At 46.9% G+C, this 26,181-nt stretch overlaps 1 protein-coding gene across 3 annotated transcripts in view; it reads left to right on the forward strand.

Moving 5' to 3' along the window:
- Positions 1 to 371: 371 nt before the first annotated feature.
- ctdp1 (CTD (carboxy-terminal domain, RNA polymerase II, polypeptide A) phosphatase, subunit 1) overlaps positions 372 to 26,181 on the forward strand; it is a 308,714-nt gene continuing 282,904 nt past the window's right edge. The window contains exon 1 of one of the 3 annotated variants that reach the window (XM_072466987.1): positions 372 to 973. In XM_072466987.1, the coding sequence (XP_072323088.1) occupies positions 621 to 973 (353 nt within the window). In that variant the 5' untranslated portion in view covers positions 372 to 620. The remainder of the gene's footprint in view (positions 974 to 26,181) is intronic. The other 2 variants (XM_072466986.1, XM_072466985.1) reach the window with 2 other exon arrangements.

Genomic DNA, 26,181 nt, shown 5'->3' on the forward strand with positions numbered 1-26,181 from the left:
ATAGCATTCAGAGAACATTTTTAAAAAATGATAACCCCCCCCCATTCTTTGATTTTTCTCCTTGGACACCACTATCTTGGAGACTCCAGGGTGATCCTCCTGCACACACACCCAAGGGCCACATGGCAAGCCCGCTGCACTGTCAGTATAACTCCCTCCTGTTCACCTGTCAAGAGCTGATTGTTGACTTGTCAATTTTCAAAGGGGGGGGGGGGGGGAAAGAGAGAATTTGTCAGCTTGACTGAAACTGTTGCCACACCTCTCTTTGAATGCAGTAACAGACTGCGATGCTTATGCAACACAAGGCAAATGAATGCTTTTGTGGGGCGGGCTGTTGCAGGCTCAGGGACACGCTGCAAAATAACAGTTTGCACGAAGGTCTGTTGCTGTGCAATGGGACAGTGAGGTCGGAAGACATACTGTAAGATCCCTGCATGTGTACCGGAAGTTCCCTGTGCAGGCTCAGGGTGTATTATTTCCTGTTTACAGGCGGGAAGAGTGAACCTTTTACTGCACTTTTGCCTTTGAACATTTCCGCGTCCGCACGCCGAGGATTTGTTATTTTTTTTCAAATAGGAAATTATATTTTCCTTCCCCTCCCCTTTCCCAGCGGTTAGAAGATGGCGGCGTTGGCGGAGGCGGGGGAGCCGGACCGGGACCAAGACCAGGAGCAGAACCGGGATGGCCCGGTGGCCGGGGCTGCAACTGGACCCGCCGCACCCGCGGTAGCCCGGGCCGTGCTGGAAGTGGCGGCCCCGGGCTCCCGGCCTCTGCGCCTGCTGGAGTGGAGCGTGAGGGTGGGCTGGCCAGTGCAGATCGGCACGGTGCTAGCTCACTGCCTCCCCGTGGAGCAAGAGAGCGGCGCCGATCGCGAAAGGCCCCGGCCTCGGCCGCAGGAGAAGCGGGTGAAGTCGGACCGGGCCGGGGTGGTCAAGGAGCTGTGCTGGCAGCCGGGCCAAGTGGTGCCCAGCGGGTAAGAGCGAGGGATGGAACGTAACCCGGAGATCGGGGGGGATACAGAGAGTATACGTCACAATGGAATGGAACGTTGCCCGGGATATCGAGGGGGGATACACAACACGTCACAATGGAATGGAACGTTGCCCAGCGATCGGGGGGATACAGAGTACACGTCACAATGGAATGGAACGTTGCCCGGGGATATGGAGGGGTGGGATACACAACACAACACCACGTCACAATGGGATGGAACGTTGCCCGAGGATATCGAGGGGAGATACACAACACGTCACAATGGGATGGAATGTTGCCCCGGGATATCGAGGGGGGATACACAACACGTCACAATGGGATGGAATGTTGCCCGGGACAGGGACGCAGTTGCAGCGCCTGGTGATGTGGGTGGGGGGCGTGGAGTGCAAGCTCCCCTCGCAGACACTTTATTTTGTACGAGAAATGAACATTAAAACACGTGCTGATCGCTTTGTTGGGGGGGGGGGGGGGGGGATTTTTTTTCCCTCCAGGGCAAGGAAAATATTGACTGTTTCACATGAATTTGGAGGGGGGAGGTGGGGTGAAGGTTGCTTGTCAAAGGATGTCTGCGATGATACGAGTGCTTGAGACGATTCCCATCCATTTCGCTAAGAAACATTCGGGTGGAAAGTGAAATTGACTTGACAGGTGATTGCTGCATTCATCGCCACCTTTTTCTTATTTCTACGCGTGGATGTATAAATTATGAACTTGGCGTTGAGCCTGGTAATCTGTAGAAGGACAGGTTTGCAGGTGATCCTGGCACTTCTCTCAGCTGGGGTTTCTTGTCACGTTTATGTATGTTTTTCCTCTGTCTCCTGAAGGATATTGCCGAGTTACCACCATCTGGAGGTTAATTGACGTTCACATTTTGCTCTCGTATAAATTGGCGCGTGCAAAGTGTTCAAAGTTTTGAGTGTAATCTCGCAGAGCACTACTTGAACTGTTGACTATTGTGAACTGGTAACCGACTTAAAGCAGGTTCTAAGTTGTTCCAGTTGAGTGTCTAGGTCCACTCAAAGCATTATAGAATGGTGACGGCTCTGAATGAGGCCGTTTGGCCTGTGTTGTCTGTGCCAGCCCTTTGCAGAAGCGACTCAGCTGGTCGCCCTCCCCGCCCCCATTTTCCTTGCTGCTCAGGTACTTATCCAAGTACCCTTTTGAAAGCCTCCAGATGTGCATTCTGCCCCCAGATGTGCCTCCAGATGTGCTTTCCTCATCCTAATCATCCGCAGCATTAAAACAAAGTTTCCCCGCCTCCCGCTTAGTTCTTTTGCCAGTCATGTCACATCAGTACCCCTGGTTCTTGACCCTCCTGCCTGCGAGAAAGATGCCTGCCTGTTTATACTATCTGGACCCTGCATAGTTCATCCCACTCCTTTCTCTAAGGAGAACAACTCCAGCTTCTCCAATCGATCCACCTAACTGAAATCCCTCATCCCTAAAACCATTCTCGTGAATCGCCCCTGGGCCCCCTCCAAAGCGTTCACGTCTTTCTCGAAGGGCAGTGCCTAGAATTGGGCACAGTACTCTAGTTGAGGTTGAAACAGGGTTTTCTAAAGTTCATCGTAACTTACTTTGTTTTTCGACCCAGTACCCCTCCGAATAAAACTCTGGCTACATGCTTTATTAAACTGGAGAGTTTTAGCTATGAAGAGAGATTGGATAGACTGGGGTCTTGGGAGTTTGTAACTCACTGCCTAAAAGGAGGGTGGAGATGAAAAGCCTCATAACATTTAAGAAATATTTAGCTGTGCACTTGCGATTTGAAGGCTATTGGCCAAGTGCTGGAAAACAGGATTAGAGTAGTTAGGTGGTTGTTTTAGACCGGCACAGACGTGATTGGCCGAAGGGCCTTTTCTGTGCTGTACCCGGAAGCGACCCCTGGTGAACCCTACCTCCAGTCTGAGAAGAGATTGGCCACCCCTGTTGTCTGTTTCATGTCAGTCAGTTGACTGTGTCTTGTTCCACGGGCTTCAATATTGATGACGACTGTTACGTGGCACTTTGCCACCCAATGTTTGGATGCCCATGTACACCACATCAGCCCCCTCTCCCAAAACAACTCGATCAAGTGCGTTGAACGTGAGTCACTTTTAACAAATCCTTAATTCTTCTTTCCTTAGTTAACCCACAGCTGTTGTCCCTTTTACCAACAGCTCGAACAGCTTTCCAACCACTGAGGTTAAACTGACTGGCGGTGTTTATCATTGCACCCTTTTTTGAACAAGGTTATGGCCAATGACTCAGCAATCTTTCTCCTGACTCGGCCTCCTTCAGATGCAGCCTATGCTGGTGACTTATCAACTTTAAGCACATCCAGCCTTTCTAGTGCTTCCTCTTCACCAATTGTTCCCCACCTGCCTCTTCTTTCACTATAAATTGGCTGTAGCTTCTTCCTCGGAAAAGGTGGATGCAAAGTGATCATTTAGTACCTTGGTCAGGTCCTCTGCCTCCATGTCTATACCCACTTTTTTGTTTCTTCATTGACATTCCCCTCCTTGTACTATTTATATGCCCATAGGATACTTTTGGATTCCTTTTATGATCGCTGTGGGTTTCTTCTCATACTCTTTACCTCTTTTTCATTTTTTGCTTCGCCTCTGAAATTCTATATTCGGCCTGATTCTCACTTGGATAGCCAGCCATGTGTCTTTCGTGGACCCCCTCTCACTCGCTACCGTCATCCAGGGAGCTCTTTGTTTGGCCTACCTTTCCCTCGTGTGGGAATGTACCTCAACTGCCCCTTGGCCGTCCCCTCTTTAAGTACAGCCCACAGTTCCATTGCATCGTTGACTGCCTACCTTTGATTCCAATTTACCTGGGCCAGATAGTTTCTCATCCCACTGAAATTGACCCTTCTCCAATTAACTATTTGAATCCTGGATTGCTTCTTGTCCTTTTCCATAGTTAACCTAAACCTGACGACACTATCATCACTGATGGGGCAGCACGGTAGCACAGTGGTTACCACGGTTGCTTCACAGCGCCAGGGTCCCAGGTTCGATTCCGGCTTGGGTCACTGTCTGTGCGGAGTCTGCACGTTCTCCCCGTGTCTACGTGGGTTTCCTCCGGGTGCTCCGGTTTCCTCCCACAGTCCAAAGATGTGCAGGTTAGGTGGATTGGCCATGTTAAATTGCCGAATGGCCTCCTTCTGCACTGTAAATTCCATGATTGTTTTTTACATAGAATTTCACAGTGCAGTACTTTTCTCCCTCATGTATTTACCCAGCTGCTCCTTAAATGCATCTTATTAAAGCCGAATAGTGAAGCCTTTTCTGTAGCAATTGCCTTTGACTGTGAGACCTGCCAGAATTCTGTTCTGATTTTAAAGTTGGGTTGAGTTTCCTGGCGAGCATTTCATGACGTTAAAGGGGTATGCGCCAATGTAAGTTTTGCTGTTGTTGTTGCACTTGCTTCTGTTCATCTTTTTTCGTTAACTTTTTCTCGCTGCGCCTGATCATTTGCTGCCTGTTGCAGTTCAGTAACTCTCTCCGTGCCAGTGACTCTCTTGTAACAGGTGGTGTTTTCAAACGGCAAAGGTTCGATTGCACAGGATTCTGCTACTGACGTGGAACTGGGTTTACCGAGCCTGCCCCTTAATGGCTCACAGTCGCGACTCCTTCAAATGTCCAGAGCTTGTTCATTCAGGGAAAGTGGTGATTAATGAGGTGTGGGTAAATTTCTGGCTTTCGGTCTGGAGAAATGACTGCGACATGATCCCCTTTTCTCCTCCTTTTTTTGTTTCAAATAATTTTGAAATCAGACAAACAAACGCAACAGCTTCGGGTAATAAAATGTGGCCAGCGGCCTTCATTATAAAACATTTGCTTCTGAGTAAGGAGACACTACAGCTGATGACCCTCTGCAAGAATACTCTTCCAAGGCCAATTGAATCCAGGCCCCTGGCGCTGGGAGGCAGAAATGCTGACCACTGCGCCGTGATAGGGGAATGGGACCTTCTGCAAGTTACTCTCGGGCAACAGATGCTTGGATGCCTCGGGTTTCCGGAGGGTAGGATGAAATGAAATGAAAATCACTTATTGTCACAAGTAGGCTTCAAATGAAGTTACTGTGAAAAGCCTCTAGTCGCCACATTCCGGCGCCTGTTCGGGGAGGCTGTTACGGGAATGTGGGAGACCAACTGTTCCCGCTTGCAAAAGAATCAAGAACGCGCGGGCACATTTCAAGTGAGGCAAATTTGATGCGAGAAACAAACTTTCACACAGCGAGTGTTTGGGGTCTGGAATGCACTGTCTGGACGTGTGGTGGAGGCAGGTTCAACTGAGGCATTCAAGGGGGCATTAGATTATTATTTGAACAGAAACATTGTGCAGGGTGGTTAGGTGGCAAGGGGAATGACACTAAGTCATGATGCTCGTTTGGAGGGCTGGTGCAATGGACCGAACGGCCCCCTTCTGCACTGTAACAATTTGATAAGTAGTGGGGTACAATTGGGTGAATGGGTGATTCCGTATACATTGAGTTTCTGGTTTCAACTTGGCCGTCGCGACTCGGGGACTTCCTCACGGACAAGCAGATAATCGAGACAATGTCTTTTGAATCTAGCTTCTGTAGGTTCCGCCTGCCGGTTTCAGAACAGCATTGGTGTGACCCCTGTGTCCGCTGACGTACATTGGGTCCCCCGGTCAAGCAATGTCTTCATTTAAAAATTCTCAGCTTTGTTTTTAAATTCTTGCATGGCCCCAGCCCTCCCTGTCACCTTGATCTGCTCCAACCCCGCTCTCTCCCCCCCCACCCCCTCTCCCCAAGCCCTCCCGAGGTATTCTGACCTCTCGAGCTTCCCCCAATTTTAATCGCTGCACTATTGGCAGACCTGCCTTCAGCTGCTTGGGGCCTTAGCTCAGGAATACTCTCCCTACATCGCTCAACACCTCTACCCCCCACCTTCCTTTAAAACGCCTCTTAAAACCTGCCGACGTAAATAAAAGCAAAATACCCGCAGATGCTGGAAAGCTGAAATAACGACAGAAAATGCTGGAAAAACTCAGCAGGTCTGGCAGCAGCATTAGAGAGAGCAACAAAGTTTACGTTTAGAGTCTGCGTGACTCTTTCTCCTGAGCTTAAAGCCTGTCTCTTTGACTAAGCTTTGACTGGCGTGGCACTGTGGTTAGCACTGGGACCTGGGTTCGACTCCGACCTCGGGTGATTGTCTGTGCGGAGTTTGCACGTTCGCCCCGTGTGTGCGTGGGTTTCCTCCGGATTCCTCCCACAGTCTAAAGATGGACAGGTTGTGTGGATTGGCCATGATAAATTGCCCCTTAGTGTCCAAAAGGTTAGGTTGGGTTACGGGGATAGGGTGGAGGTGTGGGCTGAAGAAGGGTGCCCTTTCCAAGGGCCGGTGCAGACTCGGTGGGCCGAATGGCCTACTGTACTGTAACTTCTATGACGCATTGGCCATTGGGCCTAATATTCCCTGGTGTAGCTTGGTATCTAATTTCCTTTATAATGCTTCTGTGGAGCCTCTTGGTTTATCAGTTAAAGATGCTAGATAAAATTAAGCAGATTATCCAATCTTTGGGTCACCGACACAGCATTCGTTGGGGAAAACGGTGGGTGACGTTTTGTTCAGATTTCTTTCCAGTCCAACGTGAAGTCACCGTTGCTATGTTGTTTGTATCTATTTACGAAACGTTCTAACTGTGAGTAGGGGCTGGCCTGCAATTGCTGAATGGACAGCATGCACCTGCGGAAGTGAAAGGGGTGATGCCAATTTACCTTGTATACGCGAGCTGTCAGAATGTGCCGTGTCAGGTCAGGCCGCTTTTATTGACGGTTGGGTTTGACATTTGAATACCGGCATCGCCTAAATCTGTTGCTGCTGCCGAGACTTCGGCCATTGGCAAATGAAGCCGTATCGCACCTTCTGTCCGGGTTGTCGCTGGGATTCCCCGCTCCTGTTATACTTTGAGCATTTTGATTTGGTGGCTCAAGAGCTTCGCTGGTCCCTCACAATCTGTGACGATGCATGAGCTGGTTTGGTTTCAATGGTGGGGGCATGTCACGATATTTTGCATGTTGTAAAACCGATGTGTGTGCAAAATACCGCCTGCAGGTATCCGCTCAGGAGATTGAACTCCATCTCCCATGTGGCGGCTGATGGACTGTAGAAGGCAGAACCGTTTCAGTTCGGGATATTGATATTTCTACTGTGCCCAAGAGACACTGTCACAAAGGTTTTCGCATTGCCTCCTGGGCCATATATATAGTCTGCAAAATCATGGCTTTCTGACCCAGAGGCCGGGCAATAGTGTTTTATTTATTTTTATGTTCATTCTTGGTCCATGCATTTTGAATTAAGTTTTGGAAAACGGCTGTCTGATGCTGCATTGTCAGGTAAAGTCTAAATGCAAACACCCAAGATGTGTTTGGAATTTCAGATGTGTGCAAGTGAGTAGGAATCGTACAATTCTATCTGTTCGCACCATTCTGAAGCTTGACTATAACTTGGGGCTGCACAGTGCCACAGTGGTTAGCACTGCTACCTCACCACATCAGGGATCCCGGGTTTGATTCCGACCTTGGGTGACTGTCTGTGCGGAGTCTGCACTTTCTCCCCGTGTCTGCGTGGGTTTCCTCCGGGTGCTCCGGTTTCCTCCCACAGTCCAAAGACGTGCAGGTTAGGTGGGGTTATGGGGATAAGATGGGGGAGTGGACCCAGGTAGGATGCTCTTCAGAGGGTCGGTGCAGACTCGATGGACCAAATGGCCTCCTTCCACACTGTAAAAATTCTATGGTTCACACTTAATACTTCTAAGAGTGCCACAGTCCCTGATTCTTGTTAGTTTGCAATACATTAGTTTGCAGAATCTGTATACCATTCTGTATCCTGGGCAGTACTTGTGAAGGACGCTGACATTTTCGGGTGATGTGATCCGAGATCAGTAACTGAGAGGCGAGGCTGCCTCTTTCTTGTATCTATTTGTTCGGGGGACATGGGCATCGCTGGCCAGGCCAGCATTTATTGCCCACCCCTAATTGCCTCGTGAGAAGGTTGCAGTGAGCTGCCTTCATGAGCGGGAGCATTCCATGTGGTGTAGGTACACCCACCGTGCTGTTAGGGAGGGAGATCCAGGATTTTGACCCAGCGACAGTGAAGGATTCACCAGGATGTTGCCTGGTATGGAGGGCATGAGCTATGAGGAGAGATTGAATAAACTCGGTTTGTTCTCACTGGAACGACGGAGGTTGGGGGGAGACCTGATAGAGGTCTACAAAATTATGAGGGGCATAGACAGAGTGGATAGTCAGAGAGGGGTCAATTACTAGGGGGCATAGGTTTAAGGTGAGAGGGGCAAGGTTTAGAGGAGATATACGAGGCAAATTTTTTACACAGAGGGTAATGGGTGCCTGGAACTCGCTGCCGGAGGGGGTGGTGGAAGCAGGGACGATAGTGACGTTTAAGGGGCATCTTGACAAATCCGTGAATAGGATGGGAATAGAGGGATACGGACCCCGGATGTGTAGAGGATTTTAGTTTAGACGGGCAGCATGGTCGCCGCAGGCTTGGAGGGCCGAAGGACCTGTTCCTGTGCTGTACTTTTCTTTGTTCTTTGTTCTTTTGAACGGCGACACATTTCCAGGTCAGGCTGGTGAGTGGCCAGGAATGGGAGCTTGCGGGCGGTGTTCCCTTGCTCTTTCGGTGGCAGGGGTCACGGCTTTGGAAGGGGCTGGCAAATGAGCCAACAACAATTTGCACTTCTACAAGTGGCTATAATACATTATTTGACACAGAGATGAGGCGGTATTAGGACAGGTGACCAAATGTTTGATCAATGAGAAGATTTTGAGGGAGGAGAGTGAGCGATTGAGAGACGGAATGGTGGGGAATTCCAGAGCTTAGAGTCAAGGCAGCTGAAGGCGTGGCCACCGGAGGTGGACCGATGAAAATTGGGAATGCACAGGAGATCTGAAATGGAGGAGTACAGATATCCTGGATAATCATGGGGCTGGAGGAGATGACAGGAGCTGGGGAGGGGTCTGGCCATACAGGGATTTGAAAGCAGAATTTTGGAAAATTCTGGATCCAGCTATCGGCTTTTATTTTATGTAGCTGTAAGGCGAAATTGTTTTGCTTGGAGTGCGAAAGGGAATTCTTGGCCGAGGGATGGTGTGTATAATGAGGCTGATGCCCATCCCGGAGTTCTGTTGTGAGATGAGCAAAATACAAGCCATGGGTAATTTGACATGGATGCCCCACAGCTTTGAGTGTTTAAGGAGCTGTGATTTTCGGAGCTGTTATCTCAATGCGTGTAGCAGGTTCTACAATGACCAGCAATGTGACAGTTACCGTAATTCTCGACACACAAGGTATCCTGTGTGGCAAGCTGTCAACATAACCCAAGACCTATTTTGCAGGGGAAAAACATTTGGAAAACATGCTTTATTTATCTCCCAATGAAATGGCATGTGTCTGTAGGCTTTTGGGCAGGACTGAACTGCCCGAATTAAACAATTCCATTGATCAGAGGCAGCCTGTGCGAGGTATGGGGCTGTAAAATGCTCGCAGTGTGGTAATGAGTGTTTTATGCTGGGAGAAGGGGAACCTCCAGCTCATTGAAGTTCTTGGGCACTGCTTCACGCTTAAGCGGACTTCCAACACCATCAGCTCATTGTTGCAGGCATCTCATTGATGACTGTGACTGATTGGATTTGTACTTTGCCCGGGGTCAAACAGAGTGCACCAAAACAAGAAGACTGAGGAATCTTAAATGAACAACAATATGCTGTAGATTTCAGTACCAACATCATCGCAATTAAAAATGATGAATCAGAGGGTTTTTCCTGGTTTGTGGGTGGACTCCAATCGGATGTATAATGTGAGGGGAAAAGCTCACTTTAGTGCTGGGACCCTGTTGAGGTATTTTTCCGAAGCGTCGTTTATAATGTTTGTCGGGGATGTCGGGGTAATGTGCAGGTTCACCGAAACCCAGTGCCATGCCACTTTTGTGAGGTATCGCATCAGGTCACGTGATGGGGTCACGGGAGGGCGTCAATGTCTCGCCGCGGCAGCGGTTTACAAACTGAACTCCGGGGAACAAGATCGAGTCTGCAGGCCTTGGAGCATCAACCAAGAGGTAGAGCTTTATTTTGGGGCGATGTTAACACCACAGGCTGCGACGTCAGCCTTCCCGTTTGTCCGCCACCAATGGCCGAGACGGCGTCACGCAATCGTTCTCTTCAAGTGCCCCAGTTCAGGTGCAAGGCTGCTGGTGAGGGTACACTGAATACACAATATTTCCACCCCCTTTAAATCCAAGGTCACAATAAACATAACATTAACAATCAATTCGCAGTATGTACAGTCAAACAACAGCAACAGTCAATAGGTCTGACGCTGCGGAGGTGGTCGTTATCTGTGTGGTTAGAAACATGGCAAATGGGGCAACGCGGTGGCGCAGTGGTTGGCACTGCTCCCTCACGGCGCTAAGAGCCCGGGTTCGATCCCGGCCCCGGGTCGCTGTCTCTGCAGAGTCCCCCCCCCCCCCCCCCCCCGTGTCTGCGTGGGTCTCACCCCCACAATCCAAAATGTGCAGGGTAGGTGGATTGGCTGCGCTAAATTGCCTCTTAATTGGCTACTCTACATTTTTTAAAAAAGGAACATGGAAAATAGAAGCAGGAGGATGCCATTCGGCCCATTCATTATGATCATGGCTAATCACTCAGCACCAGCATGCTTACCTTCAAAGCCTGGTGTACGAGGAAACCCAGGTCTCGTGACCCATTCCACTCTCCAAATTTATGGCCATTCAGATAATAACCTACCTTCCCATTTGTGCTACCAAAGTGAATAACCTCGCATTCATCTAAATTATAATGCATCTGCCATTCATTTGCCCATTCTCAACTTGTCCAAATCACTGCCACTGAAGGGTCTGTGCATCCTCCACACAGCTCACCATCCCACCCAGCTTTGTGTCATCTGCATATTTAGAGATTACATTTGTTCCCTCCTCTAAACCATGAATATATAATGTGAATAGCTGGGGTCCCAGCACCGATCCCTGCGGTACCCCATTAGTCACTGCCTGCTATTTGGAAAAAGACCATTAATTCCTACTCTTTGGGCCGGATTCTTCGTCCGCGCCCGCCGCAAGGGCACCACGACGGGAAGGGGACCATGTAAAGGTCCGTTGACCTTAGACGGGATTTTCCGATCGGCGGGCGGGCGCGGCCAAAGAATCCCGCCCTTTGTTTTCTGTCTGCCAACTAGTTTCATATCCATCTAAATACACTACCCCTAATCCTATGTGTTTTAATTTGACATGCTAATCTCTTATATGGGACTGTGTCGAAAGCCTTCTGAAAGTCCAAATAAACCACATCCAATGGCTCCCCCTCATCAACTCTACTCGTTCCATCCTCGAAGAATTCCAGTAGATTTTTCAAGCAAAATTTCACCTTCATAAATCCATGCTGACTCTGTCCGATTCGACCACTGCTTTCTAAGTGCTCTGCCATAAAATATTTGATGATGGTTTCCAGAATTTTCTCCACTAGCGACGTCAGGATTACTGGTCTATAAATTCCATGTTTTCTCTCTCCCTCCCTTTTTACATCATGGGGTTACATTAGCTACCCTCCAATCTGTAGGGACTGTTCCAGAGTCTATAGAATGTTGGAAGATGATCACCAATGTATCCACTATTTATAGAGCCACTTCAAACCTGGATATAGATTATCAGGCCCTGGGGATTCATCAGCCTTCAATCCCATCAATTTCCCCAACACCATTTCTCTAGTAATATTGATCACCTTCAGTTGCTCCCTCTCACTTAACCCTGTGTTCCGCAACATTTCTAGTATCTTATTTGTGTCCTCATTTGTGAATACAGAACCAAAGTATGTGTTCCGTTGCTCAGCCATTTGTCCCCCATTATGAATTCCCCTGTTTCTGACTAAGGGCACTGTAAGGGGAAGGCATTTGTCTTCACCAAACTTTTTCTCTTCACGTACTTATAGGAACTTTTAGTCAGTTTTTCTGTTCCCTACAAGCTTACCTCATACTCTATTACCCCCTTCCTAATCAATCCCTTGGTCCTCCTTGACAACCTCGGCAAGTCTGGCAGCATCTGTGGAGAGAAAAGGCTTTGACAAAGAGTCAACCAGACTCTCAACATTCTCTCCATAGATGCTGCCAGATTTGCTGAGATTGTCCAGTATTTTCTGTTTTTGTTTCAGATTCCAGTTTTCGCAGTAATTTGCTCTTCACTTGGTCCTACTTTGCTGAGGTTGTTGCCGAACCTCAGATGTCTGCTTTTTGGTCCTTTCTGCAACCTCTGGCACCTTTGGCCTGGTGTGAGTGTCATCGGTGGTTATCATAACTGGAGTCGATGTGGACCCTCTGTCAGTTCTGTTTCTGGCAGATTGGGTCTTGCCGCCCAAAGTTGATCCACATGCCGTCTCCAAATTGCGTCATCTTGGGTTTGTACGGTGTCGGAGACCAGCCCTGTCTATGCGAAGATGGTGGCAGGAATCCACTTTTCACTTAGAATAACCTAAGCGAATCACAAAATACCTACAATGCAGAAGAACGCCATTTGGCCCATCGAGTCTGCACCGACCTTTCCAAAGAGCACCCCACCTAACCTTTGGACACTAAGGGACAATTGATCATGGCCAATCCACCTAACCATCACATCTTTGGGCTGTGGGAGCAAAGTGGAGCACCCGGAGGAAACCCACGCAGACAGTCACCGAAGGTCGGAATCAAACCCGGGTCCCTGAAGCTGTGAGGGAGCCTCTAACCACTGTGCCACCCTGCCGCCCATGTGGTATAATTTCTTGTCAGAACTTCTTGGGGCAACACGTGGCACAGTGGTTAGCACTGCTGTCTACGGCGCTGAGGATCTGGGTTCAAATCCCGGCCCTGAGTCACTGTCCGTGTGGAATTTGCACATTCTCCCCGTGTCTGCATGGGTTTCACCCCCACAACCCAAAGATGTGCAGGTTAGGTGGATTGGCCATGCTAAATTGCCCCTTAATTGGAAAAAAAATAATTGGGTACTCTAAATTAAGAAATTTAAAAAAAAAAAGAACTTCTTGACCTTGACGAAAAACACGTTTCGCCTTGTTTTCCCGCCATGTGATCTGATCCCACTGCTTTTTCTTGACAATTTATTTTGTCTTGGGTGGTTTTACAAAATCAAAAGGTGGATGTAGTTGACATTTATCGATTGACAATGCCAGAGAAAGTGAGTCGATGAGTGCGCAGTATTCCTGTACGTGAACAGGAATTGACTCAAACGTTTACATAATGAATCTTGTTCTCTGCTTACCTTTAACAAATGTTTCATCATTTGTACAAAATGTTCTGCCGGTTCATTTGTGAAAGGGTGATAGGGAGCTCGATGTGTTGAATTCCGTTCTCCTTCAAGTAGTTCATGAGCTCTTGAGATATGAACTGCGGCCCATTATCACTCATCAGTTGTTCAACCGAATCTGCTGAGGATATCACCCAATCTCTCATTTGTTTTCTCCAATGACGTTGACTCCATGATGGCAACTTCAGGCCATTTCGAGTGAGCCTCGACTAGAATGAGAAACAGAATGAGAAACCCTTCAAACGGTTTGGCATAATCAACATGTACCCTCTTCTGGCCATTCGTACAGATGCAACGGGGCTAACGGTGGCAGCTTCTGCACTTTTGCACAAGACAAACATATCTTTGATTTAAGCATCTAGCCCTGGCCACCAAAAAGTGCTCCTAGCTGTCTCCTTCATCCTTCCAAACCACAGTGGCCTTTGCATAATTGGTTTAATACATGTTTTCTTAATAATGGTGGAATGATGACTCTCATCCCCCGAGGAGAGAACCTGCCTGTATGGATAATTCAAGTCCGCGGGTGGAATGTGACCTTATCTCCGGGTTTTCTCCTAAAGTCTTGCTTCGAACCACCATGTCCATAACCTCTTAACAGTACAGGATAATTTCAGCTATGCTTCTTCACCTGTGGTTACAGGAGTGTAATCTACTTGCTCGAAATAGAAACTGTTTCCACACGACCTGCTTATCGACAAACTATTTTGTTCGGAGCACCCGGAGGAAACCCACGCCGACTTAGCGAGAACGTGTAAATTCCACACAGTCACCCAAGGCCAGAATTGAACGCGGGTCCTGCTGTGAGGCAGCGGTGCTAACCACTGTGTTATGGTGCACCCCCGTTCTGTAACAGTAGCGGCACTGCAAAAAGTTCCACTGTTACTTCCTATGTTTTTGTGCCTTGCTTTTCCGGTGTTCCACACTCCTAAGGAGAATGGGCAGGGTTATGGGAGAAGGTGCGGGAATGGCACTAGGTGAATTGCTTATTCGGAGAGCTGGGGTGGACACGATGGGCCGAATGGCTTCCTTCTGTACAATACCAATTCTGGAGGCGGAAGACTACTTGTAATACAGATGCCGCACCTGCCTTCGAGGACTCCTTGCATTTCCACGGAGGAAGTAGGGGGTCAAATTCTGTACACAGCCAGACAAAATGTCGATCTAAAAGAAGTGAGCTCTTCTCCCGTTCTTTTCTTTGCTCAAAACGCATTTAAAGGTAGGCTGGGCTACTGGAGGACCCACGTATTTGCCTTTTCGATGAGCAGGCCAACTTTCAACACGTGGCGGGGCAGCACGGTGGCGCAGTGGGTCTGCTCACTGCGCCGAGGTCCCAGGTTCGATCCCGGCTTTGGGTCACTGTCCATGTGGAGTTTGCACATTCTTCTCCCCGTGTTTGCGTGGGTTTCACCCCCAGAACCCAAACATGTGCAGGCTAGGTGGACTGGCCGTGCTAAATTGCCCTTTAATTGGAAACAATTAATTGGGTACTCTAAATTTAAAAAAAAAACTTTCGACACGTGGGAAATATTCCGAATAGCCCAATGTGACATGTACGATTGAATCCATTTCGAATTGGCCTGTGTGTGCTTCGATCCTGCTGCGTTTCCCTTCTTTCCAAAATGTATCTTCGTGTGTTAGAACTAAAGTAGGGAGACACTCAGCATCATTTCGACGAGTTCCTGAATTTAAGTTTACACAATAGAATAGATTCAGTTATCTAAAATCGTCTTTTCCAAGCTAATGGTTCAGACAGTGTGATGCAAATCAGGTTATTGCCATTCAGGTACAAGTTAGTAGCACAATACTCTTGGAAAATAATTATTAATTACATTATTAATGTAAATGTTGCATGGTACGTTTTGCTTTGCTGCCACCACAGTGATTGATGGATCTCTGCTCAGTGTTGTAGAGCTCAAATACTTTCTTGTAGCACAAGAAAAGCATAGGTCGAAATCTATAATTGTTCTATTCGGTATTACAATATCTGCAGTGTGGACATTTCTCAAGACAAGTATTGCACTTCAGTGAATTCAGGGTTCTGTTGTGTGTGTGGTGTGGGCCTGTGCGTGTTCACTTCAGAGTGAGAAATGCCCCTCTAGTCCAAGCACATCTAGACTCGAGGATTGCGACTGGCACATAGAATTCTCTTTTTTTTTTCCAAATCCTTCCCGTGGGTTCGCCAGTCGCTCCTCCAACCCTCTGAGATCTCTGCACTCCTCCAAGACTGACCTCTTGTGCGTCCCCGATTTTCTCCGCTCTGTCACCATTGGAGGTCAGGCCTTCAGTTGCCAAGACCCAAAGCTGCGGAATTCCCTCCCTCAGTCTTCTCCGTCTCTCCCTCCTTAACATGCTGCTTAACACCTGCCTCTTTTACCACGCATTCCTCCAACGTCTCTTTATGTTTGTTTGACACTCCTGTGAAATACTTTGGGATGCTTTACTGCATCGAAGGTGCTATGCAAATCCAGGAGATTGTTCTCTAATCTATTAGTGCCGGTCCCATGCTGGTGCTGAGTCATCGCTTTGACGCCGGAATGTGCTGTTTTTGACAGCCTTCCATCATATGAAATTTGCAGCAGCAATTTGTCAAATGCCAACCATGTACTTTGTGGATTCCTTGTGTGTTCCTTGCTGCAGCAACCTGTCAGTCTCAGAAAAATGCCCTATAGGGTATCTTTAGCACTTGACTAAAATATTGTAGATTGGCCGGGACTCCTGGTGAACGGAACACCTGAAGGTTTGTGGTAAACATTTGCCTTCTTTATAAATCGTGTTTTTGTTTTTTTGTTAAAAATCTTTAGTCATTTTATCCCTGTAAAACAGTGTTCTTCAAACTTTTTTTCCGGGGACCCATTTTTACCAACCGGCCAACCTTCGTGACCCACGCCGGCCGACCTGAGCGACCCACCATTTTCTCTTACCTTGTTTGCTGCTGACAAAAATGGAGGAAATGGTTTTGGGTCCCTTTGGCCCTCGTACACGCTCCTCCGATGGAACCTGTTGGATGAAGGTGAAGCCTTCCGGTGTCGCAAAGTATGGAGTCTCCATCTGTCCAAAGTTCTACATTTTTTTCCTGCAAAATTTTATCAAATAAAACTCCCCCGAGCTTGTAAAAAAAATTTTTTTAAATGAATAAAATAAATGAATAAAATGAATAAACCCCCCTCGAATTTGTAAAAATAAAATAAAATGAATAAATAAATGAAAAAAATAAAAATTAAATGAATAAAACCCCCCCGCACTTGTAAAACAAAAAGCTGCAACCATTAAAAAAAATAACGGCCGCAGTGAGCATGCGTGCCCGATCATCGGCGCGCATGCGCATTGCGGCTGAATTTATTTACATGTTCGTGGCTATTTTGAAGGCCGCTTGCAGCCGGCGGTATTAAAAGCCGGCTGCTGCGTGGGGATTTGCGTGATCGGGAGCGCTGCGAAGGACGGCTCCACGACCCTCCCGACACCCGCCCGCGACCCACCTGCGGGTCGCGCCCCCGAGTTTCAAGAACACTGCTGTAAACCCATTAACTTTCCAAGTCATTGAATAATTTAAAGACGATGATGTTTGACTAGTTAAGTAAAAGTGCAGGTCTGTAACATCAACACCCAAATCCTTGTGCACCTATAGGTGGGGGGGGAAAAAAAAGACTTGCATTTATATAGCGTCTTTCACGACCACCAGGCGCCTCAAAGTGCTTTACAGCCAATGAAGTACTTTTTAAGTGTAGTTGCTGTTGTTTTGTGGGAATAGTGGCAGCCAGTTTGTGCACAGCAAGCTCCCACAGACACCAATATGATAATAACCAGATGATTTTTTTTGTGATGTTGATATGAGGGATAAATATTGGCCATCGGACCTTTATCTGACTGGAGATTCCCCATTAGAAGCCTGATAACTCCCCTTCTCATCTTCGAAATAGTAGCCGTGGGATCTTATATACGCACCCAAAAAGGCAGATGGGGCCACGGTTTAATGTCTCATCCATCTCTCGGCACCTCTAACGGTTTTGGTGCTAACGGCCGCTACTCGCGTTTATATATGACGCTTACAACGGAGGAAAATATTCCAAGGTCCTTCTCATGCATAATCAGACAAAAATAAGATGCTATTTGGTCGAGTGTCTAAAAATTTGGTGGGAGAAGTGGGTTTAAAGGTGGACAGATGGGGAGCTTCGCGAGGGAGTTCCAAAATATGAGCCGCTAAAGGCACCATCTCCAGTGGCGGGTGTACAGTGTAGCATTCTTTGGGATGAACTGGTAAACTGCAGCCATTTCGTGTGGATGCGGAAATGGCATTTTTCGAATTTGGCAAGGAAGGTTCTCTGCCTGCATCCCAGCCAATATTCATACCCCAACCAACACCCAAAAACTGATCACCTGATCATTACCACATTTGTGAGCTCCGATTGTACACAATAGGACGGTCGCAGCTCTTGCATGGCACACACTTCAAAAGCATGTCATTGGCTTCAAAACGCTTTGGGACACAGTGAGGTGAATAAATGCAAGCCTTTTCTTGAAATATCTCCTTCAATTTTGTTTAATCCCCACTCCCCCTCTTAAAGTGCCTTCACAAATTTTCTGTTTTTAATATTTTTGTTGTATTTATTGAACGGAATACAATTATTGTGCATGTACATCTGCCATATTGTGTAACCTGATTCCTCTCCGCATATGCATTGCATGCCGATTATTACCACAAACGTGTCGCCGTCGGTTCCTGAGACATATTGCTGCTAAACGTACGCTTACTGACCCTTTTAGAGCATCTGTGTTCTCCCGCTGAACATTGACATTGGCGCCACAAAGTACTTGACTATGCTCACTGGTGATGTTGGACAAACGGGTCAATAGAAAGGAAAGTGCCTTTTAATATACTCCGAAAGTTCCAAAGTGCATCACAGCTAATGAATTATATAGTGTTACATAGAATGTACAGCACAGTGCCACAGATTGAGTTTGTGTTACTTTTTACTGCCTATAATCAGTATGTTGGAATATAAAAGGTGTGTGTTTTCTTACCCTCAGAGTGAGAATCCCAATTAAATAATTCCAGCAGCAAGCTTTTTCCCAGTTTTAAAATAAAGGTTATTTTCCATTGTACACTTCGCCCGAATTTAAAAAATGTGATGTCTCATTCACTCGCCTCGCATACACACACACCTTAGATACAGATGAAGGTTAAAGAACACAGTTGCAACTTATAATGACTGTAATATCTTTCGTGGCAGGCCTGTGGTTCCTTGGCTAGATATGATGCTTTAAAGTTGAAGTGAAAGTCTGGTAAAGCAAAGGATTCTCAGTAAGCTGTGAGGATAGTTCTCAGGGGAACGTGAAGTTTGAACAGGTTGTGTGATGCACTGCGGGGGTGGGGGGTGGTCCTCCCATTTCCAACATATTACTGTCTATTACTTTGATTGCAGAGAAAAGACTTGCAACTGGTTTGATGGCTTTTGGTGGAATTGTCTCCGTCTCGCTCTCCGAGTGGCGTCTGGTGGTTTAAAAGCTTACCCTCAAAATGATGTGACTTCCCCAAGTTTTAAGTATGGTTTTCAAACAAAATGGGATGCGTGTTTATTCCAGTCGTTTTGTGTTGTCCTTGACGCCCCGAGAGTTTAAGACAGCTGGTGGTCTTTGGAATTGAATTTGAGATGCCACTTCTGAATTTGGCTGAGCAGAGGGCATTGATACAGCATCAATCTGGAAGCTTCCTTTTGTTCCCGCTTGAGACGGGAATGGTTTTGATCCGAGGTCAGGCCACCTTGCGTGGCCACCTTTTGCAGTCTTTTGTTCAGTTTTGAAAATATAATGGGCGGCATGCTAGCACAGTGGTTAGCACTGTTGCTTCACAGCACCAGGGTCCCAGGTTCGATTAATGTCAGCCTACTTGAGACAATAATAAATATTAATATTATTATTGATTGGAACTCCATAATATACTGGAACATGGTAACAGAAGCAGGCCATTCGCCCCTGCAGCTCCATGTTGGCATTGATGCTCCCCACAGACCATCTCCTATCCCTCTTCATCTGACCTGATCAACTTTTTCTACTTTTCCCTTCTCCCTCACCTTTTCTCTGGCTTTCCCTTCAACAAACAGTGAATCACTTCAGGCGCGTAGTCACTGTTGCCTTGTTGGGAAACATGCCACTAAAGTTCCCATGAGCAACAGTGATTGAATAAACGTTTTTTTAACATAACAAAATACTGCAGCTGCCGGAATCTGAAATAAACACGGAGAAAGCTGGAAAGCCACAGGTCAGGTAACATCCTTCGGAACAGAAAACAGACCCAGTGTTTTGAGACCTCATGACCCTTCTTCAGAAGTAGAGAGAGGGAAAAATGTGATTATAAATAAGAGGGGACAGTTATTATGGTGGCATGGTAGCACAGTGGTTAGCACTGTTGCCTCATAGCACCAGGGTCCCAGATTCGATTCCTGCTTCGGTCACTGTCTGTGCGGAGTCTGCACGTTCTCCCCGTGTCTGCGTGGGTTTCCTCCGGATGCTCCAGTTTCCTCCCACAAGTCCCGAAAGACGTGTTTGTTAGATGAATTGGCCATTCTGAATTCTCCCTCCATCTACCTGAACAGGTGCCGGAGTGCGGCGTCTAGGGGCTTTTCACAGTAACTTCTTTGCAGTGTTAATGTAAGCCTACTTGTGACAATAATAAAGATTTTTTATAGTGGGAACTGGGAGAGACTGTAACAAAGATGTAGAAATACCCAGGAATAAGTAACAGATGGCCCAGTGGGGGAGGGAGGGTTTTCACATATTATTACGATCCTAGACAAGACCCCAACCCATGGCTAGGATACTGGACCGAAACTCCAATAGTTTAGTTTATTTGTAAGACTATGCGGAAAGAATGATTTGCTCCAGGAGTGGCTTTGGCATTTTTAAAACAAAACTTTATTATAACTGCATTATTAAACTTATTAACTTTGCACCGAAAAGAACAGCTTACAATTACCCCACAAGCACTGCTACTCAATTTCCCATTAAACATCAAGAAAAGAAACATACAACTCTCAATCTATCTTAAAATCCGCATGGCATAGAGCAATACTTGTGTTACAAAACAGAGTTGGCTCCTGTTAGAACGCCTTCAGACTCTGGCTGAATATCTTCAAAAAGCTGGTTCACCTGGCGTGTTTCAGCTTCTTCCTTGTCCCCAGACAAGACTGCTCTGCTTTAAATATTATTACTCTTTTAGAACTATCCTACTGTGAGAGAATTGTGGACTGAGTGTCAGACAGATCAGATTTCAGCTCTTCGCTCTTGAAAACTTTTCAAATTGTCTCTGCATTCCTTGGCTCTGCGGCTGCAAAGCACTATAACTCCCCAGGGACTTTTCCCAGTCAGACTACAGAGCAATAGCCCAGACTGAAAACCACATTCCTTTGGTCAATTTCACCTGGCTCATGAAAACTCCCAGGTCGTTACCAAACAAAATCCTTTTTAAAAACGTGACCAATGAAGTCAAACACACAATAACCCTGGGCTTTTAACCCTTAAATTGTCCCAATATTTCGAATCTAATATTCCTAAAATCCTCCATTCGTCACAATCGGAAAAAACAAAAAATGATTGGGATATATAAAAAAATGTAAAGATGGAGGAGTTAGGTCACAGTATAAAATAGTATTTAATGTTGAATCCCAAGAATTGCCTGATCGGAAGATGATCTTTTAAACAGTGCTTTTGAAGATGGACACAAGAAGAACTTTTTCCTTTGCGTAGTGCTCTGGGATATCGGATACTCGTGTAAACAAACAGGCATGGGCCTCCATTTTGTGTCTTGTCAGAATAAAAGCCCCTCCAACAGCTCAGCACTTCCAAATGAGGTGCTTATTTGGTGGAGGGTGGCTTGAACTTTCAGTCAGAGGTGAAAGGGGCTAGCAAGAAGCATCAGCTGGTTTCAAAAGCAGACTCCTTAACCCTTATCCTCGCATTAGCCACTCGGTTGAATTTCCAAAAAGCCCTTTCAAACCTTCACTGGAGTCTTACTTTCCGCAGGGGGATTCTGTCCATTTGGTTGGCCCAAGTGTTTTGTAGGCACTGAATTATTTACTCACTCTCCTTTGGAAAGTTGAGAGTCAGTTTATCTGGATTTTCAACTAATTCAGAGTTTTCAATGATAAAAAATTAATATACCCCCATGTACAATCTCCTGATTTTTTGTTTAAAGCCACTTAAGTGTTTAAAAAAGCCTTTTAAGGATCCTTTAACGCTTTTGGTCTTCATTGTTAAATCTATTCCTTGTACTTCGCTGAAAAGATGTCCTTTGATTTTTGATCGAGCAGGTCTGAGTTATCAGAATTCTTAGTTGCATTATCGGGTTTAAGATTCACCTGAGATGGAAATGAGATATGAAAGTAAAATAGATTAAAGCAATTTTTTTTTTTAAGCAAAGCAGTGGGATTGCTAGCAGGGCGGTTATGTTACTGGGCTAGTGGTCCACAGAACCGAGTTTAACCCCTTTTGTGTCAGTTTGAGGACTCGAATTCCATGTTTTTAAATATGTACATTTAAAACCTGATTATCAACAACAAGTTGTCCAATTGCCATTAAAGAAAAGCTGGAGGGAAGGAAATCGACCACATTAGTCAAGGATCCGGCATCACTTTAGGAACAGGAACTAGACTTTGTAATTGGGGTCAATTAACATAGAATTATTCAAAATAGGAGGAGTCGGCCATTCGGCCCATTGAGCCTGCATCGCCATTCAGTATGATCATGGCTGATCCTCCTATCTCAACATCATACTCCCGCGTCCTCCCTATACTTCTTGACACCTTTAGAACCATTCGGCAGGACTTAAGGCCGTTCTTGTTGGCGGGATCTTCTGTTCCTGCCCCCCCCCCCCCCCAAACCTTGTTATTCAGCGGTGGAGGGTGCGAATGATGGCCAACCCTGTTGGAGCTCCAAAAGCACCCCCCCCCCTCACTGCTTCAAAACACGGCGTGGGGTGTGTGGAAAATCCTGCCCTAGAAATCCATCTGCCTCCATCTTAAATATATTCAGTGATTTGGCCTCTGCAGCCTTCGCTGGTCGAGAACTCCGTCGGTTTGCTACCCTTTTCTGTGAAGAGTAAGCTCGGTCCTAAATGGCCTACCCCGTGTCCTGACACTGTGACCCCTCGTTCCAGATCTCTTTCCCCCCCCCCCCCCATCCCCCCCAAATCCCCACCCCCCAGTTCAGAGGAAACAACATCCCCGTATCCAGTCTATTCAGCCCTGTCTGGGGATTATACCTTTCCATTAAATTCCTTCTCGTTCTTCTAAATTCCAGCGAATAGAGGACCCGGTTGACCCAGTCTCTCCTCGTACGACAATCCTGCCATCCCAGGAATCAGTCTGGGGAGCCTTTGCTGCACTCCCTCAATGGCAAGTATACCCTTTCTTAGATAAGGAGCCCAAAACTGCCCACAATTCTCCAGGCTCTCTGCAGCAAAACCACAATCATATTGAATGGTGGAGCAGACTCGAGTGGTCAACTCCTGCCCCTAATTCTTTTGTGTCAGAATAATCACCTTGTGATTTTTGGCTTCTCTCCTGCTTTGTCCTTGAAGGTGGGCAGCACGGTAGCACAGTGGTTAGCACTATGGCTTCACAGCACCAGGGTCCCAGGTTTGATTCCCGGCTTGGGTCACTGTCTGTGCGGTGTCTGCACGTTCTCCCCGTGTCTGCGTGGGTTTCCTCCGGGTGCTCCGGTTTCCTCCCACAAGCCCCGGAAGACGTGCTGTTAGGTAATTTGGGCATTCTTAATTCTCCCTCTGTGTACCCGAACAGGTGCCGGAATGTGGCGACTAGGGGCTTTTCACAGTAACTTCATTGCAGTGTTAATGTAAGCCTACTTGTGGCAATAAAGATTATTAAAAATGAAAATAAAATTATGAAGAAGATATTTTGTGATTTGATTCCTTCTCGGTGGCCGAGCCAGAATCTTGATGCTGCCGATAAATGTCTAGGAAAGCGACTGGCAAAATTTCGAAGGCAGCATTGAGGAAAAGCTTTTTTAAAAACGTGGCGGGTGGTTGCGATCTGGGATCATCTGCCCGAGAGGTAGATCCAACCGTGGCTTTCCAAAGGGAATTTGACATGCGGCTGGAGGAAGTAAATTTACAGGGCTACGGGGAAAGGGAGTGGGACGAGCTGGATTGCTGTTTCAGAGAGCTGGCAAAGGCCTGTCTGTGGTTGACTGGCAGCCCACTGTGCTGTAATCATTCAGGAATTCTGTGCCACCCAGCCTGAAGAAATGATAAAGCATCGTTTATCCGAAAGGTCATTGTTCCTGAACAGGACGCGGAAGATGAAATTCCCCGATTTCTTAAATACATTCATACATTAAATAAATAAATTAGATTCATTTAGTACATTCTTAAATACCCAGGGTGGCACAGTGGTTAGCACTGCTGCCTCGCCGCACCGGGGACCCGGGTTCAACTCCCGCCTCGGGTCACTGCCTGCATGGAGTTTGCACTTTCTCCCCGTGTCTGGGTGAGTTTCCTCCGTAAATTCTATGATAAAGGGAAATTAGAGATGGACACCTGCGATATTGGTGTCAGGGAAGGTAGTGGCCCAGAGGTGGTGCCACTGGACTCGTAATCCAGAGACCCAGGTAATGCTCCAGGGACCCAGGGTGCGAATCTCAGCAAATGCTGGCCCAGCCAGCGAGGCCTCCTGAATGAATAAAAAAAATAGAATCCAAGCTGGCTGCTGAGGTTTTTTAAAAAAAGCAACGCAAGCCGCAGAGATTTTCTTTATGAAGAGAGTTTATTGACTTTGTTCAGTCTCATAGCTCCACTCCCAACCCAGTCTCCCAGCTGTCCCCTATTTGTATGTGCTCAGAGTACTTAATTAAACAATGCCCTCCACCGTGTACCTCAACTGCATAATTATCATAAGACCATTGGCATTTATAAATGATTCCCCAGTGAAAGTGATGTTGGTCTGATGTTGCCAACTTTGTTTTTAAACAGAGTCCTCATTCGCATCCTCTGGTACCTTCATCCCACAGATGTGGAAGGATCTAGTTTTATACACATGTGACCAATCGGTATCCGTGCGTCCCAAAGGTGTGCAAGTTAGACGGATTGGCCATGCTAAATTGCCTTTTGGTGCCCAGAGTTGTGCAGGATTAGGTTGTGGGATTACGGGGATAGGGCAGGGTGAACGGAGGAGTGTCTCTTTTGAAGGGTCGGTGCAGGCTTGATGGGCCGAATGGCCTTCTTCTGTACTTTTGCATTCTATGATCCTATAATAGCACCGTGGTATTCCTGGATAAATTTTAATGTGGCGGTTTGCTTTGCCAGTGTGCGTTAGGGGAAGGATTAGGGCCGTCGGCTTTTCCCATGGCACAATCAGTGGCGTAGTGGTGTTGCCATTGGACTAGCAATCCAGAGGCCCAGGCTAATGCTCTGGGGACGCGGGTTCAAATCCCACCACGGCGGGTGGTGGAGTTTGAATGCTATCATTGATTGTTGTATAAACCCATCTGGTTTACTGATGATGCCCTTTAGGGAAGGAAGTCTGCCATCCTTGCCAGCGCTTGAGAAGATGCGGTTGGTTTTTGCAATGCCTCCCAGCAGAAGCTGGGCCCTGGAACGAAGCCAAGAAAGCCAGATTGTGCGGCGTGGGGATTCTTGTCCGGCCGGGAGGCATGGTTTGCGGGAGCCTCTAGGGAGGGGATGGGCAAAACTGGGGAGTTGCATGTTTATTTCCAACGCTTACATTTGCAGTCTTCTCCAATGTACAGCCCCACCCATTGTGAGAGGGAGCGATGTTTGCTGTTGCTGATTTACATCGAGCTGCTTGCAATTCCAAACGTAACTTTGATCAGCTACTCCAGGCAAAATATCTTCAGTGACTCATGATCATCTGATGGGTATTGAGAAAGTGAACTTCCTTAACTTCTGATGAGTGTGGGCGTAGAAAGGTGTTTGGCTAACATGATTAAACCGCTAAATAGTGAGAACATTCATTTGGTTAAATTTCATTAGTTGCAATTAAGTTTGAGGGTTGAAGTGCAAATATAAAATTAAAGTGAACAGCCATCAATTAAGAATCATGATGAGAATGCAACACAGCGACACTCCATGTCACATTTAAATGCCTTACAACACCAGGTTAAAGTCTAACAGGTTTGTTTCAAATAACTAGCTTTCGGAGCACTGCTCCTTACTCAGGTGAATGAAGAGTAATGAATGTAATGCGACACAAATTCAAGGTCCCGGTTGAGGCCGTACACATGTGTGCGGAACTTGGCCATAAGTTTCTGCTCGGCTATTTTGCGTTGTCGCATGTCCTAAGGCCGCCTTGGAGAACGTTTACCCGGAGATCAGAGTCTGAATGCCCTTGACTGCTGAAGTGTTCCCCAGTCGGGCCTTCAGGACGTGTGACAACGCAAAATCGCCGAGCAGAAACTTAAAGCCAAGTTCCGCACGCATGAGTGCGGCCTCAACCAGGACCTTGGATTCATGTCGCATTACATTCATCCCCCACCATCTGGCCTGGGCTTGCGAAATCCTCCCAACTGTCCTTGCTTGAGACAATTCACACCTCTTTAACCTGGGGTTACCCCTCTCTCCGGATCTGTAAAAACTTAATTACCTTCAAATGCTCGCATTCTAAGCATTGTCTTGCATCTTTGACTTTGTCTATATACATGTTTCTGGAACCTACCTCTTCATTCACCTGAGGAAGGAGCAGTGCTCCGAAAGCTAGTGATTTGAAACAAACCTGTTGGACTTTAACCTGGTGTTGTAAGACTTCTTACTGTGCCCACCCCAGTCCAACGCCGGCATCTCCACATCACATTTAAATGCAGCATTGGTGCTAGAGGT

Source organism: Scyliorhinus torazame, chromosome 11 (genome assembly GCF_047496885.1).
Source record: "Scyliorhinus torazame isolate Kashiwa2021f chromosome 11, sScyTor2.1, whole genome shotgun sequence".
Taxonomy (NCBI): Eukaryota; Metazoa; Chordata; class Chondrichthyes; order Carcharhiniformes; family Scyliorhinidae; genus Scyliorhinus; species Scyliorhinus torazame.